Source organism: Eretmochelys imbricata, chromosome 1 (assembly GCF_965152235.1).
Source record: "Eretmochelys imbricata isolate rEreImb1 chromosome 1, rEreImb1.hap1, whole genome shotgun sequence".
In the NCBI taxonomy this organism is placed as follows: Eukaryota; Metazoa; Chordata; order Testudines; family Cheloniidae; genus Eretmochelys; species Eretmochelys imbricata.
In genome coordinates this window covers 101,641,642-101,657,556 of record NC_135572.1, presented here as the reverse complement: position 1 = coordinate 101,657,556, position 15,915 = coordinate 101,641,642, and the positions used below count along the sequence as shown (strand labels likewise).

Below are 15,915 nucleotides of genomic sequence, written 5' to 3'. Positions count from 1 at the left end.
GTACATACAAGGATATTACAAAGAGAAAGGGGGAAAAGATTCTCAGTAATTTAGTAGTCCATGGGGAAAGAAAAAGAAATAATGGAATAATCATCTGAAGCTATAATGATTCCATAAATATATCAAGGGGTTCTGGTGGTATCATAATAAATCATTAAAGCAACGCTTGAGTTGTTGATGAGGGGATCGGGACCCAGACTGAGACAGTGTTATTTTCATGAGCTAATTATGACTACATATCTCAGAAGTGGTGGAATAAAGTAAAGCCACAAGTGGGTTGTGGTTACTCATCCTTACCAAATGAAAATAAAGTGTTTTATCTTTATTTCACACCAGAGGGGTATCTGTAGAATAATCTAAAGTATAAATGTTTAGCTGTATTTACAATAACTGCTCATGTTATTACTGCAGCTCTATAAAAAAATAGCATATTGCTGATACGATTTACTGATGATTGAGACTGCCGCAAATGAGAACATTACCTCCTTGCAAGAGGTCTGCATAGATTACTCTACTAAATTTAAGTTTATTTTTAGATCACAACATTTTCTATTTTTGAATGTCATGGGCCAGATGCTGGCTCCTGCTTTGGACCCTTTGTGCTTCTCCACTGGGGCAAAGGGGCCAGAAAGCTTCTTCAAGTGGACAGCCAAGCTGAGCATTCACCCAACATAGGAGAATCCTTGGCTGGCATAGAGCGGACTCTATGCCACACCCTCCCAGACCCATCTACATGCTGGGTGGGAGCAAGCATGCCTGAAAGGTGCTGCACTCCATTGATCCCTGAACAGTTCAATGGCTGCTCCAAACTACGCAGAAGATAGGGAAAACTACACAGACACAAGCCTATGGAGCTGCAAGCAACTCATTTGTGGCTCCCCCTTCCCACAACTTACTGGACGTAGGTGAGGTTTTACTCCAAAATGTTTAGTTTGTTGTTGGATGCAAATCTACAATAACACACAAAAAAGACTTCATACAAACGCTTCAGTTTTCTTAGTTCATCAATTTCATTTTGAACACAGCATTGTCGCCTTAGTAAGGTCATAATTTAAAGTTTATGAGTCAGTTGTTTCAGGAATTTAATGAGAATCAACTGATTGACAGTCTTTTCGCCCAACAGTACTGTATAATCAGCTGTTACTGATAAAAACAAAATGCTTTTATTTTAATATTTGAACACATCTTAACAGATACATTTCTTTGGAGACAAATATTTTTAATACAAGGTATAACTATATATTACAGCTAGACAAATATACGTAGAGTTATATAAAATGATTATTTTACACAATAATTTGCAATTCTGCAGTGTCTTCCATCAGAGGATCTCAAAACACTTTACAAACATTAATGAATATTAATCACAATACTCCTGGATTATAAAAAAAAATATTAATCTCATTTACTGATGATGAGGCAAAATGCGGTTAAGTAATTTGCCCAAGGTCACACAAGAAGACCTAGAAATATAATCTAGATATCCTGGTTCCTAGTCTTCTGCCTCAGCCTCAAGAACAAAGAAAACCTCTAGTTTTTTTCCAAGCAGGATAATAATATTTTTAATGCATTACAATTCTTTTTACATGCAGTATCAGGTAATATGGGCATGTAGTCTCACTGGTTTTTTTCCAAGTCATAAATGATGAAAGGGTAAAACCCATATAAAAATTAGGAAAATATGCTTAGCAGCCAACATAAGCAACACATAGGAAGTGGTGTTGGCAATTGGGTTTAGAAGTATAAACATTACATTAGTAGACCCATGAGATACCATGATGTAGCCACACCTGGAGACTCTCTCCTATTCCCTTCCCAAGCCACTAATGAAAACAAGACTGAAGCCAAAACGTGAAGATTCAACTATACTACATGAGTTAGGTCTCAGAGGCTCAACTACATCAAACAGGCATAAAATAAGCTGGATTCACTTTAGCCAAATATGTTTCCACTTGAAACAAGATCGAATTCTGTCAAGAAGGCCTCAAAATTTTACTAGATGCTGTAAATCTGTTCAGCAGCTGTGGGTGGCACCAGTTTCACAATAAACTGGCCTACTGAATAAACAGGGACAGTTCTATGTAAAATAAGCGAAAGCTGAACAATGAAACAATCATCAATCATTCACAGCTGCTTCCTGTAGGAAATATGTGCTCCTATTATCTGAATATCACAGTTAAATCATCACACTAGTAACTGACCCTCCTGGTACAAAGCATTTCATTAGCTAATTAGCTTGGAAAAAAATCTGTTCCAGTTTCTCAAGAAAACCGTTGAAAGAATAACCAGTTTGGTTTAAAAGCAAGGAAAATTTAGGAAATGTTATACCATATAAAGAAAAATATCTGCTCTTTTATCATTATCATTATTTTACATATCTCTAGCAGTCATCCTAATTAATGGTTGGTAAATTTATCCAAAAGGACTGGTAGCAGGGTTGTGCATGGACACTCATGCAAAAAGTAGAAACCTCACCTGCATACACTCCACCCATGTTACAATCCCATTCATGGGAGCAAGTCATTTTGATACAGCTAAGACATTTACAATAGTGTATAGTTTGTCAACCTGTATTATTCATATGTCACACAGATTGTTCTAACAGAGAACTCCGTCTATTTGAGAATCACTGCAACAAGCTGTGTGTTTGATCCCAATGAGAATATAACTCAACTTGCCAGCACAGTGGAATTTGGCCAGCTCCCTGTAATTAGTGTTTCACACAATCTTGAAAGGGATTTGGGTTCAATTGCAGAATCTAGTTTTCCCACTCATCAGGCTGGCAGGGACTGGGAACAAACACTGTTGACTGGGTAGCGGAATCACTTCATGCTTCCCCTCCAGCCCAAAAAATGTGCAACAGTGATGTCTTCTGAAAGGAGTTCCATCCAGCCATCATTTGCTAGAATGCAGGTAACTGTGGTATAACTACCATGAGGTTGGATTGGATAAACTGTAGGAAAACATGGGGAATCCTTGGAGTTAAGTCAATTGTGTAAATTACATATACAGCTCCCGGGTGGGGGGAGGAGTATGCAGTATGTAACTCAGGTCACTTTAGTTTGCTGAGAGCGAAACCAGAGATTTTCTTAATCTGAAATAACCCCCAAAAGAATAATGCACAAGCACTATAAAGAATACTATATACAATATATTTTTATCTGTACAGATTTTTCCTTTAAAAGGCTTCATCTTTCAAAAATCATTGGTAATAATTTTATTTTTATTTCTTTTGTGAGTATGTATCAGCAAACCCTTTCACTTAGTTTTGTTCTTACTTGGTCTCAGCAGGCAGTGCTACTACAGTAGAACCTCAGAGTTACGGACACCTCAGGAACGGAGGTTTTCCATAACTCTGAAATGTTCATAACTCTGAACAAAGTGCAGTTTGGGGTCCAGATCCAGCAGCTGACCCTCCAGACCTGGCTTCAGCAGCAGCTGAGCTCCCTATTCAGCCCCAGCATGAGTCTGCAAGCTTGTACCCATCCTAGCAGGGGTGTGTGTAAAAATGGTGCGTCCCCCTCATGGCCGGGGGAGGAGGACCAAAAAAATGCAGCCCCCTACTGGCCAGGGCGTGAAAGCGGTGCAGACCCCAGCACTACGCCTGCTCTGCTGGCTGCCTCCAGCTGCCTTGGGCTGGCAGCCCTGGCGTCTTGATGTAAATGGCTGCGCCATGCATGAGGGTCGGGGGGGGGGGGGGGGGAGACGGGCAGCCCCTGATGTGCCTATCTTTAAGATGCAATACAGGCACAGTATAGTATTTGCTTTGTTTTTTTTTTTTTAGTCTCTGCTTCTGCCTGATTTGTTACTTCCAGCTTCACTTGGTGTCCGGTTGACCAGTCAGTTTGTAACTCTGGTGTTCGTATATCTAAGGTTCTACTGTATTGTTACAAAGTGGATAAGCCTCAGAACGCATGTGGACATTGACTGTGACGCTGTTCACCAGTAAGTAAATACTGGCCTCTGAACCACTACTTTGTGAAAACTGAAGGGGAAAGCTACAAGAAATTCATTCGGACTCTGTGTTCACTGGGCATAGTCAGACAGGATCAACAGTCGGACACTAACCGACTGTTAGTCGTTAGAGTGAGCAGGAGTAGGGAGGGGTAGGGGTAACGACTGTTAGTCGTTAGATATAATCATTTTGTCTACACAGCCCGCGGAGGTGAGCCTCTCAGCCTGGTTAACAGACTTGGGCTAGCGGAGTTTGTGCAGTACTCCAAAGGGCCGCCTTCACTGCTATTTTTAAAGTTGCAGCTCAAGCTCCAACCCAGGCCACAACTTCAAAGGGCTCTCTACATGGCTATTTTTAGAGCACTAGCATGAGCCCCACTAGCCCATGTCTGTCAACCAGGCTGGAAGCTCACTTCTGCAGGCTGTGTAGACGTATTCTATGCCCTGGTCTACACTACAGGATTAGGTCGAATTTAGCCGCATTAGGATGGATTTAAAAATGACTGCGTCCACACAACCAACCCCGTTCCGTCGACCTAAAGGGCTCTTAAAATCGACTTCTGTACTCCTCCCCAACGAGGGGAGTAGCACTAAAATCAACTTGCTTGGTCGAATTTGGGATAGTGCGGACACAAATTGACGATATTGGCCTCTGGGAGCTAACCCAGAGTGCTCCATTGTTACCACTCTGGACAGCACTTTGAACTCCAATGCACTAGCCAGGTTCACAGGAAAAGCTCCGGGAACTTTTGAATTTCATTTCCTGTTTGGTCAGCGTGACGAACTCAGCAGCACAGATGACCATGCAGTCTCCCCAGAATCGTAGAGCATAGAATGTTTCTACGCTCCCCTTATCATCTCCGTCCCTGAGGTTATTGCAGATTAGAAGGTGAAAAAAAACGCACTTGCGATGACATGTTTTCCGAGCTCATGCAGTCCTCCCACACTGATAGGGCACAGCTTAATGAATGGGGGCATTCAGTGGCAGAGGCTAGGAAAGAATTAAGTGAGTGCGAAGAGTGGAGGCAGGACGCGATGCTGAGGCTAATGGGGGAGCAAATGGACATGATGAAGCATCTGTTGGGGGAGCAAATGGACATGATGAAGCATCTGTTGGAACTGCAGGAAAGCCAACAAGAGCACAGACCCCCGCTGCATCCACTGTATAACCGCCTACCCTCCTCCCCATGTTCCATAGCCTCCTCACCCAGATGCCCAAGAACGCAGGGCGGGAGGCTCCGGGCACCTAGCCACTCCACTCCAGAGGATAGCCCAAGCAACAGAAGGCTGTCATTCAAACAGTGATTTGTAGTGTGGCTACAATAAGCAACGTGGCCTTGTCCTTCCCTCCTCCCCCACCCCACCCAGGCTACCTTGTCCATTATCTCTTTTTTTTTTTTTAATTAATAAAGAAAGAATGCATGCTTTCAAAACAATAGTTACTTTATTTCCAAGAATAAATAAAGTTGGCTTACAGGGAATTAAAATCAACAACGGGGGCAGGTTTGCATCAAGGAGAAACATATATAACACCCAGTCATGGCCAGTCATGAAACTAGTTTTCAAAGCCTCTCTGATGCGCAGCGAGCCTAGCTGTGCTCTTCTAATCGCCCTGGTGTCTGGCTGCTCAAAATCGGATGCCAGGCAATTTGCCTCAACCTCCCACCCCACCATAAACATCTCCCCCTTACTCTCACAGATATTATGGAGCACACAGCAAGCAGCGATAACAATGGGAATGTTGGTTGCTCTGAGGTCTGACCAACAGCTCCAGCAAGCTTTTAAATGTCCAAAGGCACATTCTACCACCATTCTGCACTTGCTCAGCCTACAGTTGAACTGCTCCTTACTACTGTCCAGGCTTCATGAGCCATGGGAGCAAGGGGTAGGTGCGACCGTGCGGTGCTACTGGCTGGGAGAGCAGCCTGAGGCAGAAGCCTCCAGCTCGCAGGAGAGCAGAGTTGCGGCAGAAGCGGTGGAGCCATACACCATGCCCTGAGGTTGCTACGAGCCGGGCAGGGAAGACTTCCCAGAACCCCCGGCCAAGCTACCTGTCAGACGAGGACGGCTACCAGTCCTACTGCACTGTCTGCTACAGAGTTGCAGAAGAGCATATTTGCAGCAGAAGCGGTCGAGCGGTACACCATGGACGAGGACAGCTAGCAGTCCTACTGCACCACCCAGGAGCTGCTGCTGCATAGCAATGCCAGCTGCTGCAGGTGCTTCTGTGTCGAATGCTTGGAGGTCCTGGTAGGGCAAGGTACCTCAGCCAAGGCAAAAGAACAATAGCCCTGGAGCTGTTACATGTGTCAACCACAGAAGTGCCGTGGGTGTTACAGCGCCAACCGGACTGGAATGCACGGCTGCAAGACTTCTTCACCAGCAAGAAAGGACAGGAATGTGATGCACCTAAAATCTAAAAAGGCCCGAACACTTCCCAGAGTCACTACCCTTGATAACAGAACGTCAATGATTGCATTGGCTACTTGGATTACAGCAGCCCCTACAGTAGACTTGCCCACAACAGCAGTGGTGATGGTGAGCTGAGCAGGCTCCATGCTTGCCGTGCTATGGCGTCTGCATGGATAACCCAGGAAAAAAGGCGTGAAATGATGGTCTGCCATTGCTTTCACGAAGGGAGGGGCGACTGACGACATGTACCCAAAACCACCCGCGACAATGTTTTTGCCCCATCAGGCATTGGGAGCTTAACCCAGAATTCCAATGGGTGGCGGAGACTGCGGGAACTCAGGGATAGCTACCCCGAGTGCACCGCTCCTTAAGTCGATGCTAGCCACGGTGGTGAGGACGCACTCCGTCGACTTAATGTGCTTAGTGTGGACGTACGCAATTGACTGTATAAAATCGAATTCTAAAGATCAACTTCTATAAAATCGACCTAATTTCATAGTGTAGACATACCCTGAACATCTAAGTCTCCCTTTACAGAAAATTTTCATTTTAAATTCTGGTAATTTACCAGACTCGCAGAGTGGGTTGAATTTGGTGAGAAGCTGCTAAAGGAAATTATCAAGAAAGAAATTTCTCATTACTTTTGCAAATCTTCCTCAGAAGAGGCTCACACATATTTCCCTTAGTGTCTCTGGTGACTGCTGTAAATAGTTTCCCAGATGCCTACCATGCCAACTGGTGCAGCACCCTGAGGCCCTAAGGCTTTGGCATTTTGAATAGAATGAGGTGAACAGGGAACAATCAGCATACGTCCTCCATATTCTTGGCCCCCTTTAGAGCTCCAGAAATGCCCATTTATGCCACAACTTTCCAACAATTAGAACAAAATGATGAGAGAACTATTTCCTAGGAACTGTGGAAAGAGGAACTTACCTTGACCATAAAGGTTTCTGGAGCTATAAAAATAACCTTTTCTTCATGACAAAGACAATGCGGCTCTTGTATACATATGGGAACTAATTTCCAAACTTGCCTTTCAGAGGTAATGGTGACTAGAACGACTAGTCACAGGCTTCTCTAATTTGTCCTTGTGATTAAACTGGGCACCCGATACTCAAAGGCAGTATTCAATGTGCCTGGCTACAAAATACTGCTGTGGCTGGTACCCACATTTCTACAGTGCTTGTTTGCAAGACTCCAGTCAAACCTCCTGGAGAAACTCCAGTGTAGCTGAGTTCACCAAAACTTTGGGATTATAATATTTGCACCACAATAGCATCTAGAGGTCAGGGTCCCAGTGTGCTGGGCATTGCATAAACAAAGAGGCTATCCTGGCCGCAAAGAGCTTTCTGTTTTCCCTCACACCAAAAAATGTAAATTTGACCAGATCAATGAATGAAATATCCTGGCTGAACTCTGTCTGAACACCAAACTGTATCAGGGCCAGATGAAAAAAGGGAATGAATTTGGACTTTGAGAGCCACAGTTCATTTTATGATTCCCCTCCTTGTTTGAAGGGTGAAAGTAATGTGTTGCTTGTCTCTACCACCAGCAGATTACTTAACTTTCCATGCTGGCCAGTGCAGAGTACAGTCAAAGCTTTGATCCCCTCCCTACCCCTGCTCACTCATTTTCCCCAGGTTGAGCAGCAATAGCCCTGTGTAGGCTGCTGTTCTCCTTGCGCTGTGAGGTATGGAAGGTATAACCCGTGCAGGGGACTAAAAGGTGCACTTTATATTCCCTTTCTCCCTATGTGGGTGCAAAAGGCAAGCAATGACCTTGCTCTACAGATGCCATATAAAGCCTTAATGCTTGTTGTAAATCCTTTTTGAAAAGCATGTGGTACTATTTGTCTTTGTGGATTGAAATAAAAATAAAAAAACTTCTAGAAGCCACCATTTTATTTATTCCTGATCACGGTAAAACTGGTTTATTCAGATCAACAATACTCTATAATAAAATATTCTGTCAAACCACTGGTATAGAATTTGAATGTTTGCCTATCATAGTAAAAAAGCTATTAACCCAAGAACATAAAAAGAAAAGAAAAAGAATCACGCTGAAATTTTGATGAATTGTATGCAACTGTTGCAAACTTCCAAAACACAGGTTTTATATTCAATTAAACTAGGTGATTGTCATAAGTAAGAACATTTACTAGAAGTCAGCAAGGCACTAAAATGCACTAAGAAAGACTCCAGTTTAAGATCTTGGGCCTGAGACCAGTAAAAGCTGTGTACATCATGGCAATAACAAGCACAGTCTTCCAAAGAGTAAAAGAAATGAATTAGTCTTCTGGCACTGGTTACCATGACAGAGTGACTAGCCCCTTTAGGGGAGTTGGGGACAGCTACACTAGTGTCATAATTAATTAGCTGCTTCCATACAGAGGGGTGAGACTAAGGAGGGTCAAGTGCCAGCTTAATGGACACCTAAGCCTTATAAAAACACAGAGAGCTCAGTCTGGGATCTTGAACCTCAGGGAGCAGCAGGGTCTGCAGAAGGCCAGACGCTCCAGGGGAACTAGTGTTCTACACAGAGCAGGGAAGGATTCAAGGAACAGAGCCCAGCAGGGGCTGAGAATGGTACACCAGGGGAACCAGCCTGGGCGTGAGTGCTCTATCCCAGAGCCAGAAAGCCTCTCACAGGTAGCCCAGAACAGGGCCCAGAGCATTGCCTGAAAACAAAGCCCCCCAAAGGCAAAAGGACCTTTCATTTGTTGGGACTTTTTCAGATGGATTTTTACTACCCCAGAAGGGCTAAGTTTTGTTTGTGACTTGGCCAGAGCTAAGCCACCTCTCCAGCACAGATCGCTATGTGGAGAGCAGAGACCATCCATCTTGGGGAAGGAAATGGAAGCTGGCAGTGCCATGCTTGGCCAGTAAGGGGCACTACATGGGGCTGCCATGCCACAACATACCTACAAATTCATGGCCAATTAATAATGCTAAAGTGGATTACCAACCGCTGCTACCCAAAAGAATGGAGAAAAACACAATTCCTATTGCATCTCTGCACTCAAGAGTACACTTACAAAGTAAAGTCCTCATTCTGCAAATGTTTACCATCAAAAGTGTTTGCAGGATTGGACCCTGAACTATTATGTCTCTTTATTAAGGTATTGAATTACTCATGATTCCACAATATTTTATGAAGATTTATTATGCAGCTGAATATTCATACTATCCCAAAATGCTGAGATCACTTCAAACAGGCACATGGGAAATTTGGGATGCTCAATTTGTGGTTAGTTACTAATGTAGCAACATTTTGCATTAATGAAACTCCTGATGTGCATTAATTACTATTCTGCCTCGTAACACTTTTTTGTGCCTGTTTGTTAATATGGGAGACAAAATAACCATGTCTGACGGGGGGGGGAGAGGGTAGAGGAGAGAGGGGCAGAATGTAAGCTAAAGCTCATTTGGATTTAGAAAAAAACAGACTATATTAAGGAACCATGCAGTTCTCACCAGTGTTCCTCCTGTGCATGGAAAGATACCATTAAGAAAAGCATTGAGCACATTTTAGTTCCTAGAAATGAACTTACCTTGGAGACCCTAGAAATTGCTGTGATCTCAGTTGTTCAGCCACATACAAAGAAGTTGCTATTGCCAGTAGTTCCCTCTTCTCGAGATCTGTCAATTTGTGTCCTAGTTTTCAAAAACAATTTTTTAAAACTGTTATATACCATGAGCCAATTTAGCACTTATAGCCACACAAAATAATAATTGGTAAAAACACTATTTAAATCCTGTAGCCAAAATCAATTTTTTCACTAAATTAAGAAAAACTTAGGATGGCAGCCATTCACAGTTCCAGGATTTAAATAGTATGTTTTCATACAGCTCAGCCCTACAGTTAACACTGGTGTCTATGTTAAAAACAATCTGACAACTGAAAGAAAAAAAATTAAGCGACACTGTAGCATCTTGTTTTCATTAGTAAAATGTCACTGGTTGACATATTATGGCTCATGCTGATAAAGAATCCATCTGTACATTAGAACTTATTCAACATATGCAGTATTCTTTTCAATACTTTATTTTCTAAAAGCTACAGATCTCCCTCCATGCAAGCGATGATACAGCAATATATCCTACTGGAAATACCTGGAACTGAAACTACTTGTCACCCCTATTGCTAGTGGTAATGCTAGGGTCTGTCAGATCAGGGGTATTATGGTTTGCTTGTTTGTTTGCGGTAGAGCGCAAATTACACTAGACGTTTTCGAAACAGAAACTGGTATGAACTCCCTGTCCCACTAAACTTGACTTGCAAGAGAGCCAGCCAAATGAAGGTTAGGCACAATGGGTAAAACATAAAAATAGACGGGTTAAGGTGATCTTTGGCCAGGTCTTTCTCTGTTCAGACAGTAAAAATCTCTAAAATGCCTAGATTTCTCATAGGAAACATAGCAGAATTCAGTCTTCAAGTGAGGCTTAAATATGGAGAGGTTATTGGTCTTACTGATTAGCTCAGGAAGAACTTTCCAGGCACAGCACATAGCATTGAAGAAGACAGACGGGTTTACATGAGAAGCTGACACATGGGAGGATAAGGCTGGCACCACAGGCAAAGCAGAAGGAGTTGGACATGACTGGAAACGAAGCACAGGTGAATAAGTAAGGAAGACACACTTCAGCAGGCCTTTGAATGCAGCAATAAGAAGTTTAATTTGATGAGGTAATGGAGGCCGAGGGATTCAAAGAGAGCATGACAGCGAAAACAACAGGCAAGACAGACTATTTTTAGCAGAGGTGTTTTGCATGGACTAAGGGGGGGTCAATGTGTGTGTCTGGGAGGCCAGGGAGTGGGATATTGCAGCATTTGACATAAATGAAGGAATGAAAGAGAGCTGTAGTTGGAAGGAAGGAAGACAGACAAAGGTGGGTCTTAGAGATATAGTGGTAAGGAACAAACTACGCCATGCTACATGGTCAAGAAGGAACACCTTGTTTTCAGAACACAAAAGCGATTACCACTTTTCCTGTCAAATATATCTGTGCCCCAGAAAAGTGCCACCAACTCAAACTAGTTGAAAAAAAGAACAAGGCTTCATTCATTTTATTTGAATTAGCTATTACATAGAGACTAATACAGTGGGACAAACAAAAATGCTTCATGGTTATATTACGTTAGCAATAATAAAGGCCCAGTCTTGCAATCCCTCACGTGAGGCACCATTACTTACCTGGTGCCCCAATTCCACCACCGAAGATGTCTCACCTGAGACAAGTTCTCTCAGGTGGTCATTTGGTGTCCTGGGGCAGGTCACACAGCCTTGTTGCACCTCATCACAGTGATGGCCTTCTGCAGAAGCTCTACACTGCTCTCTGTCTCTGCCTCAAGCAGAGCCTCTACCTACAAGTGCAGCAGGGTCGCAAACACCATTCAGAGATCACCAAAAGACCCTTCAAAGGGTCCTCCATGTTTATTCACATTCTACTTGTGATCATTATTAATGCATGCTAATTTCCATGACTATCATAAAGTAAAATTAGTAGGATTCTTGGGAAAAATCTATAAAATATATCTTTGAAAATTACTGCAGCAGGGTTTACTATAAATTGTGCAGTAGCATGGTTTCCAAATAAGTATATCCTCTGTCAATTTGAGGAGCATATACAATCATTGGAGTTGGCACCTCTTGCAAAAAGAGAACATGGAACATGCTGCTTGGAATCCACAGAGCAGCAACAGTATCCAGTTAGATTGGTGCTAAATGCCCTCACATTGACGGTCACAAACCAAAGAATAAAAATTTAAAGATAACAAAGAATGACAAAAACATACAGGTCTGCACCCATTTTTTAAATTTAGCATTTATTAAAATATTCAGGCTACAGATTACTGTAACTTGCTTCGCTCACTGTTTATTATTGCTTCCTTCTGCCTCAAAATGGAAATCACATGCACTTTAATGAATGCATGGACAAACACAACTTCTGAAGAGAAAAACCTTGAGCTTTCTCTTGCCATGTGGAAACCGTGTGAAGGCAAAATGAAAAACATGGAACTCTGAACTTGTGTGTATTTTAGGGACATATACAGGGACACCCCAGAAATGTTTGAGTTGGTACGCAATGTCAATCCCTGTGGAGCCATCCCTGTTGCAGCCACTGGCCCCTTCACCCTACCTGCTGAGTCTGCGCCATGCTCAGCCCATCTTTCAGTCCAGTCCAGCCCATCCAGGTGCAGTGTCACTCCCTACCCCAGAGAGGGGACATGGGCTATCGGAAGTGGGCCAAGCCAGGCAGTCTCCCAGTGGGAAACCCTGGTGCAGAAGCTACCCCCATGGCAGTGGTGAGATGGGTCAGCACTGTCCACCTCACTGTCCACTCAAATTTGTCCCTGCCAGCTCTCTGTCATGACAAGAGGGCAGTGGGTTCAAAACTGAGTGAATGGCATTGTGATCTGGTACACACAGGTAGAGGGGATGTCACACCAGGTCGCCACACCATTCACTCAATTTTGGCCCCACTGCCTCCCCATCATGATGGAGGGCCAGCAGGGCCAAACCTAAGTGGACAGCAGGGCAGCCAGGACCGCTGTTTCTCATCGCTGCCAAAGGGAGGCACCATGCATGCCGTTGTGGACACCATTGGACATATATGATTCCAAAACTTCATGAATAAACTGGTCTGACTATTATGCATAACAAAGTAAGCTTCCAGCTCTCTATACCCCAAGTGTTAAAATTTTATCACTTTTGTTTTGAGATTTTGTTTTATTTTTTAAATAGATAGTGCTCAAAAATAATAGTCTGATTACATGCCTTGACCCAATAAAAAGCAGAGTTCCTTATATGCTGAAAAATAGACCTTTTCCCCCTCTGTCCTAAAAACTCATGACAAGTATGTGTAACCAAATTCACGTGTGCCAGTATGTGGGAGAACATGCTCCCAGGAATACAAATAGCATCAACTTGTATATAAGAACAAAGAAAAACTATAAAGATCCCAATTTGCAGGTTTTATTGTATGACCTTTATCTGGGATGAAATCAATAACTGCTTTTGCACTTGCCAGGTTGCAAGAACTATTTTCTTCCTCAACCTTCAATAAAAATCAAACTCCAAACAGTGAACGAGAGTCAATATCTTGAAACAGCTGAACATAATAATAAGAGGTACATACATCTCTTCACCGTTAAAAACATAGAAAATATATGTTTATCTGCTCTCTTTATTAGTCACTGTTTGCATTTGTTGTGGTATAATTTAAACAAACAGAAAACCAAGCATTACTGGGGCGCCCACTGAGAGTGGTTCTTAAGTCTAAGGTCATATTTACACTATGAAAACTCTATTGGCATAGCTACGTTGCGCCAAGGTCTGAATCTTTCATATCCCTGACAATGTAACCATGTCGACCTACATTTAAAGTGTAGCCCAGGCCTAAAAGATAATAGAAACTGTTAAAAGCGTATCAAAATTAGCTTTCTGTGTTTTGCTACAAAGGTGCCATCTGCAGCCGTTTTTATTTAAACTGAATTTAGTAATTCCGTATTAAACTACCATGGGTTCGGCTCCTGTTGCTACAGGTTCAAGCTCAACTGAATGAAAAATCATCTCTGGGGCTTTTCTCGAATTTGGAGGCTCCAGGAGCACATGAAGACTAAGGATAGTGACCACAGATGCAACCACAAGGAAAAAATCTTATGAGTACTAAAAGTTTTATTAAAGCAATAAGTAAAGTTACAATTTCCCATGCATCTATAAATCCTACAAAAAAACCCATGCAATGACTCAGACTGTAGTCATACTAACATCCTCAAAGATATTCTAGGGTCCGATGGACCTCTCAACTAAGAATCATCAAGAGAGGGATGGTTCCTGCTGGGGTTTCCTGTTGGGTCGTCCCTTGGGGTCTTCCAACTTTTACCCAAACAGAAAACCTCTTTTATATTGTTGTTTTGACCACACCTACTACCTTATGCATATGCATGAGGGTTTCAACATTCTTTTCCTTATCCGTACTTCCATACCCCAGGAATATTGGAGTGCTCCATTTTTCATAGATTGTTTCTTAGTTCCTCTTATTCTCATTAGCATCTATGCACAACATGTAACCTGCGTCAGGACAGGACATTCCATGATGTGACAATCAGATGTCTCGTGATCTTGGACAACAAGCCTATTGCAATCTAGGGTTTTGTACCATCACCTTCTGGCACATCTTTTACAGTAATCTTGTGGCCTTGCTGGCACAGGATTGTTCCTAGATCACCCGCTCACGTTAAGCGTTCTTAAACCTATGGCCTAGTATGGCTAAGCTAAAATCTTAAAGGTCTCAGCCTGTGGGCCTTGCATTCTTGCCATGCCTACATCCTTAATACACACTCATCACTCCTGAATACTTGCCATTCTTATACATCTATAATCCTATAATTTAAATCTATTTAGCATACACTGATTATATATGAAACAACATATGAGTGGAGCAGAACATTAAACAAAATGATAAATGAATGATAAAATGACTTAATTAGATACAAATCTTATTGAAGCATAGCCTTGGAAATATACTTACGACATTCTATTTAAGGTTACTTTTGATATACTGTATAGTCAGTGTTTATTTTTATTATCTAAGAAAAAACTGCTTTAATACAATGTCAAGGTTTGAGAGGTTAACTGCTGAAAAGTCAAGATATTCAAAGTTATGGTTCCCCTTTAATTCAGGAAATGTAAGACTCTACTTAAGATAGCATAGTCCTTCTTCATGACAAAAGGGTCTTTCATTAAATGTTCACACAACATTTATGGAGTTAATCAAGTCACTATAAACTGAAAGAACATATTTTTCATGTAGCTATACATTTGAAAAATATATTACAGAAAAAATCCACAGTTGCTACATACAATAGTTTGTACTATGTTATTTGCCAAATAGTATGAGATGGTACAGTTTTGTATGACCACATAATGAAGGGCCTTATTAAGTTACTGTTGGAACTCATTGTCTAAAGTCAAGTTCTGATTGGTCTTTTGACATAGACCTAAGTATTTACATCTACCACAAAGGCAAGGTCACGCATGTCATCATTAGATCATCTCACTAACATGAGAACCAACACTAAAACTGGATAGCCCTGCTCTCTCCACATGGATCCAGCTGCAAGATTTAGACCATACAGTAAGCATACACTCCCCTTGTCTCTGTAACGGTAAAGTCTAGTATCTTTTATTGGACCAACTTCTGTTGGTGAAAGAGAGAAGCTTTAAGCTACACAGAGCTCACCCACCTTGCCTCGCTAAAATCCAGGGCCAATATGGCTATAACAATAGTGCAAACATATCATTATGGAAATCAGGGAGAAATGGGGGAAATAAATCAAAGGCAAAATATAATAACAGTACTCAGATAGGTCAGGGGGGGAAGGGGAGGAAACTGCATGCCTCCTTAAAAAAAACTTGCTAAAACACCAACTCTTTGTCAGCTTTTTCTGCCTTATTTAATATTGTTTTCCTTTCTGCAAATCAGCAATGGTGAGAAATAAGAGTATGACCTGTCCACATGTGACCTCTCTCAATTTCAAGCACAG

General features: G+C 42.2%; 1 protein-coding gene across 6 annotated transcripts in view; it reads right to left on the bottom strand.

Moving 5' to 3' along the window:
- PCCA (propionyl-CoA carboxylase subunit alpha) overlaps nucleotides 1-15,915 on the bottom strand; it is a 387,356-nt gene that overhangs the window by 153,077 nt on the left and 218,364 nt on the right. For all 6 annotated transcript variants that reach the window (XM_077813024.1, XM_077813033.1, XM_077813018.1 and 3 more), the window contains one exon: nucleotides 9,917-10,019. In XM_077813024.1, the coding sequence (XP_077669150.1) occupies nucleotides 9,917-10,019 (103 nt within the window). The remainder of the gene's footprint in view (nucleotides 1-9,916; nucleotides 10,020-15,915) is intronic.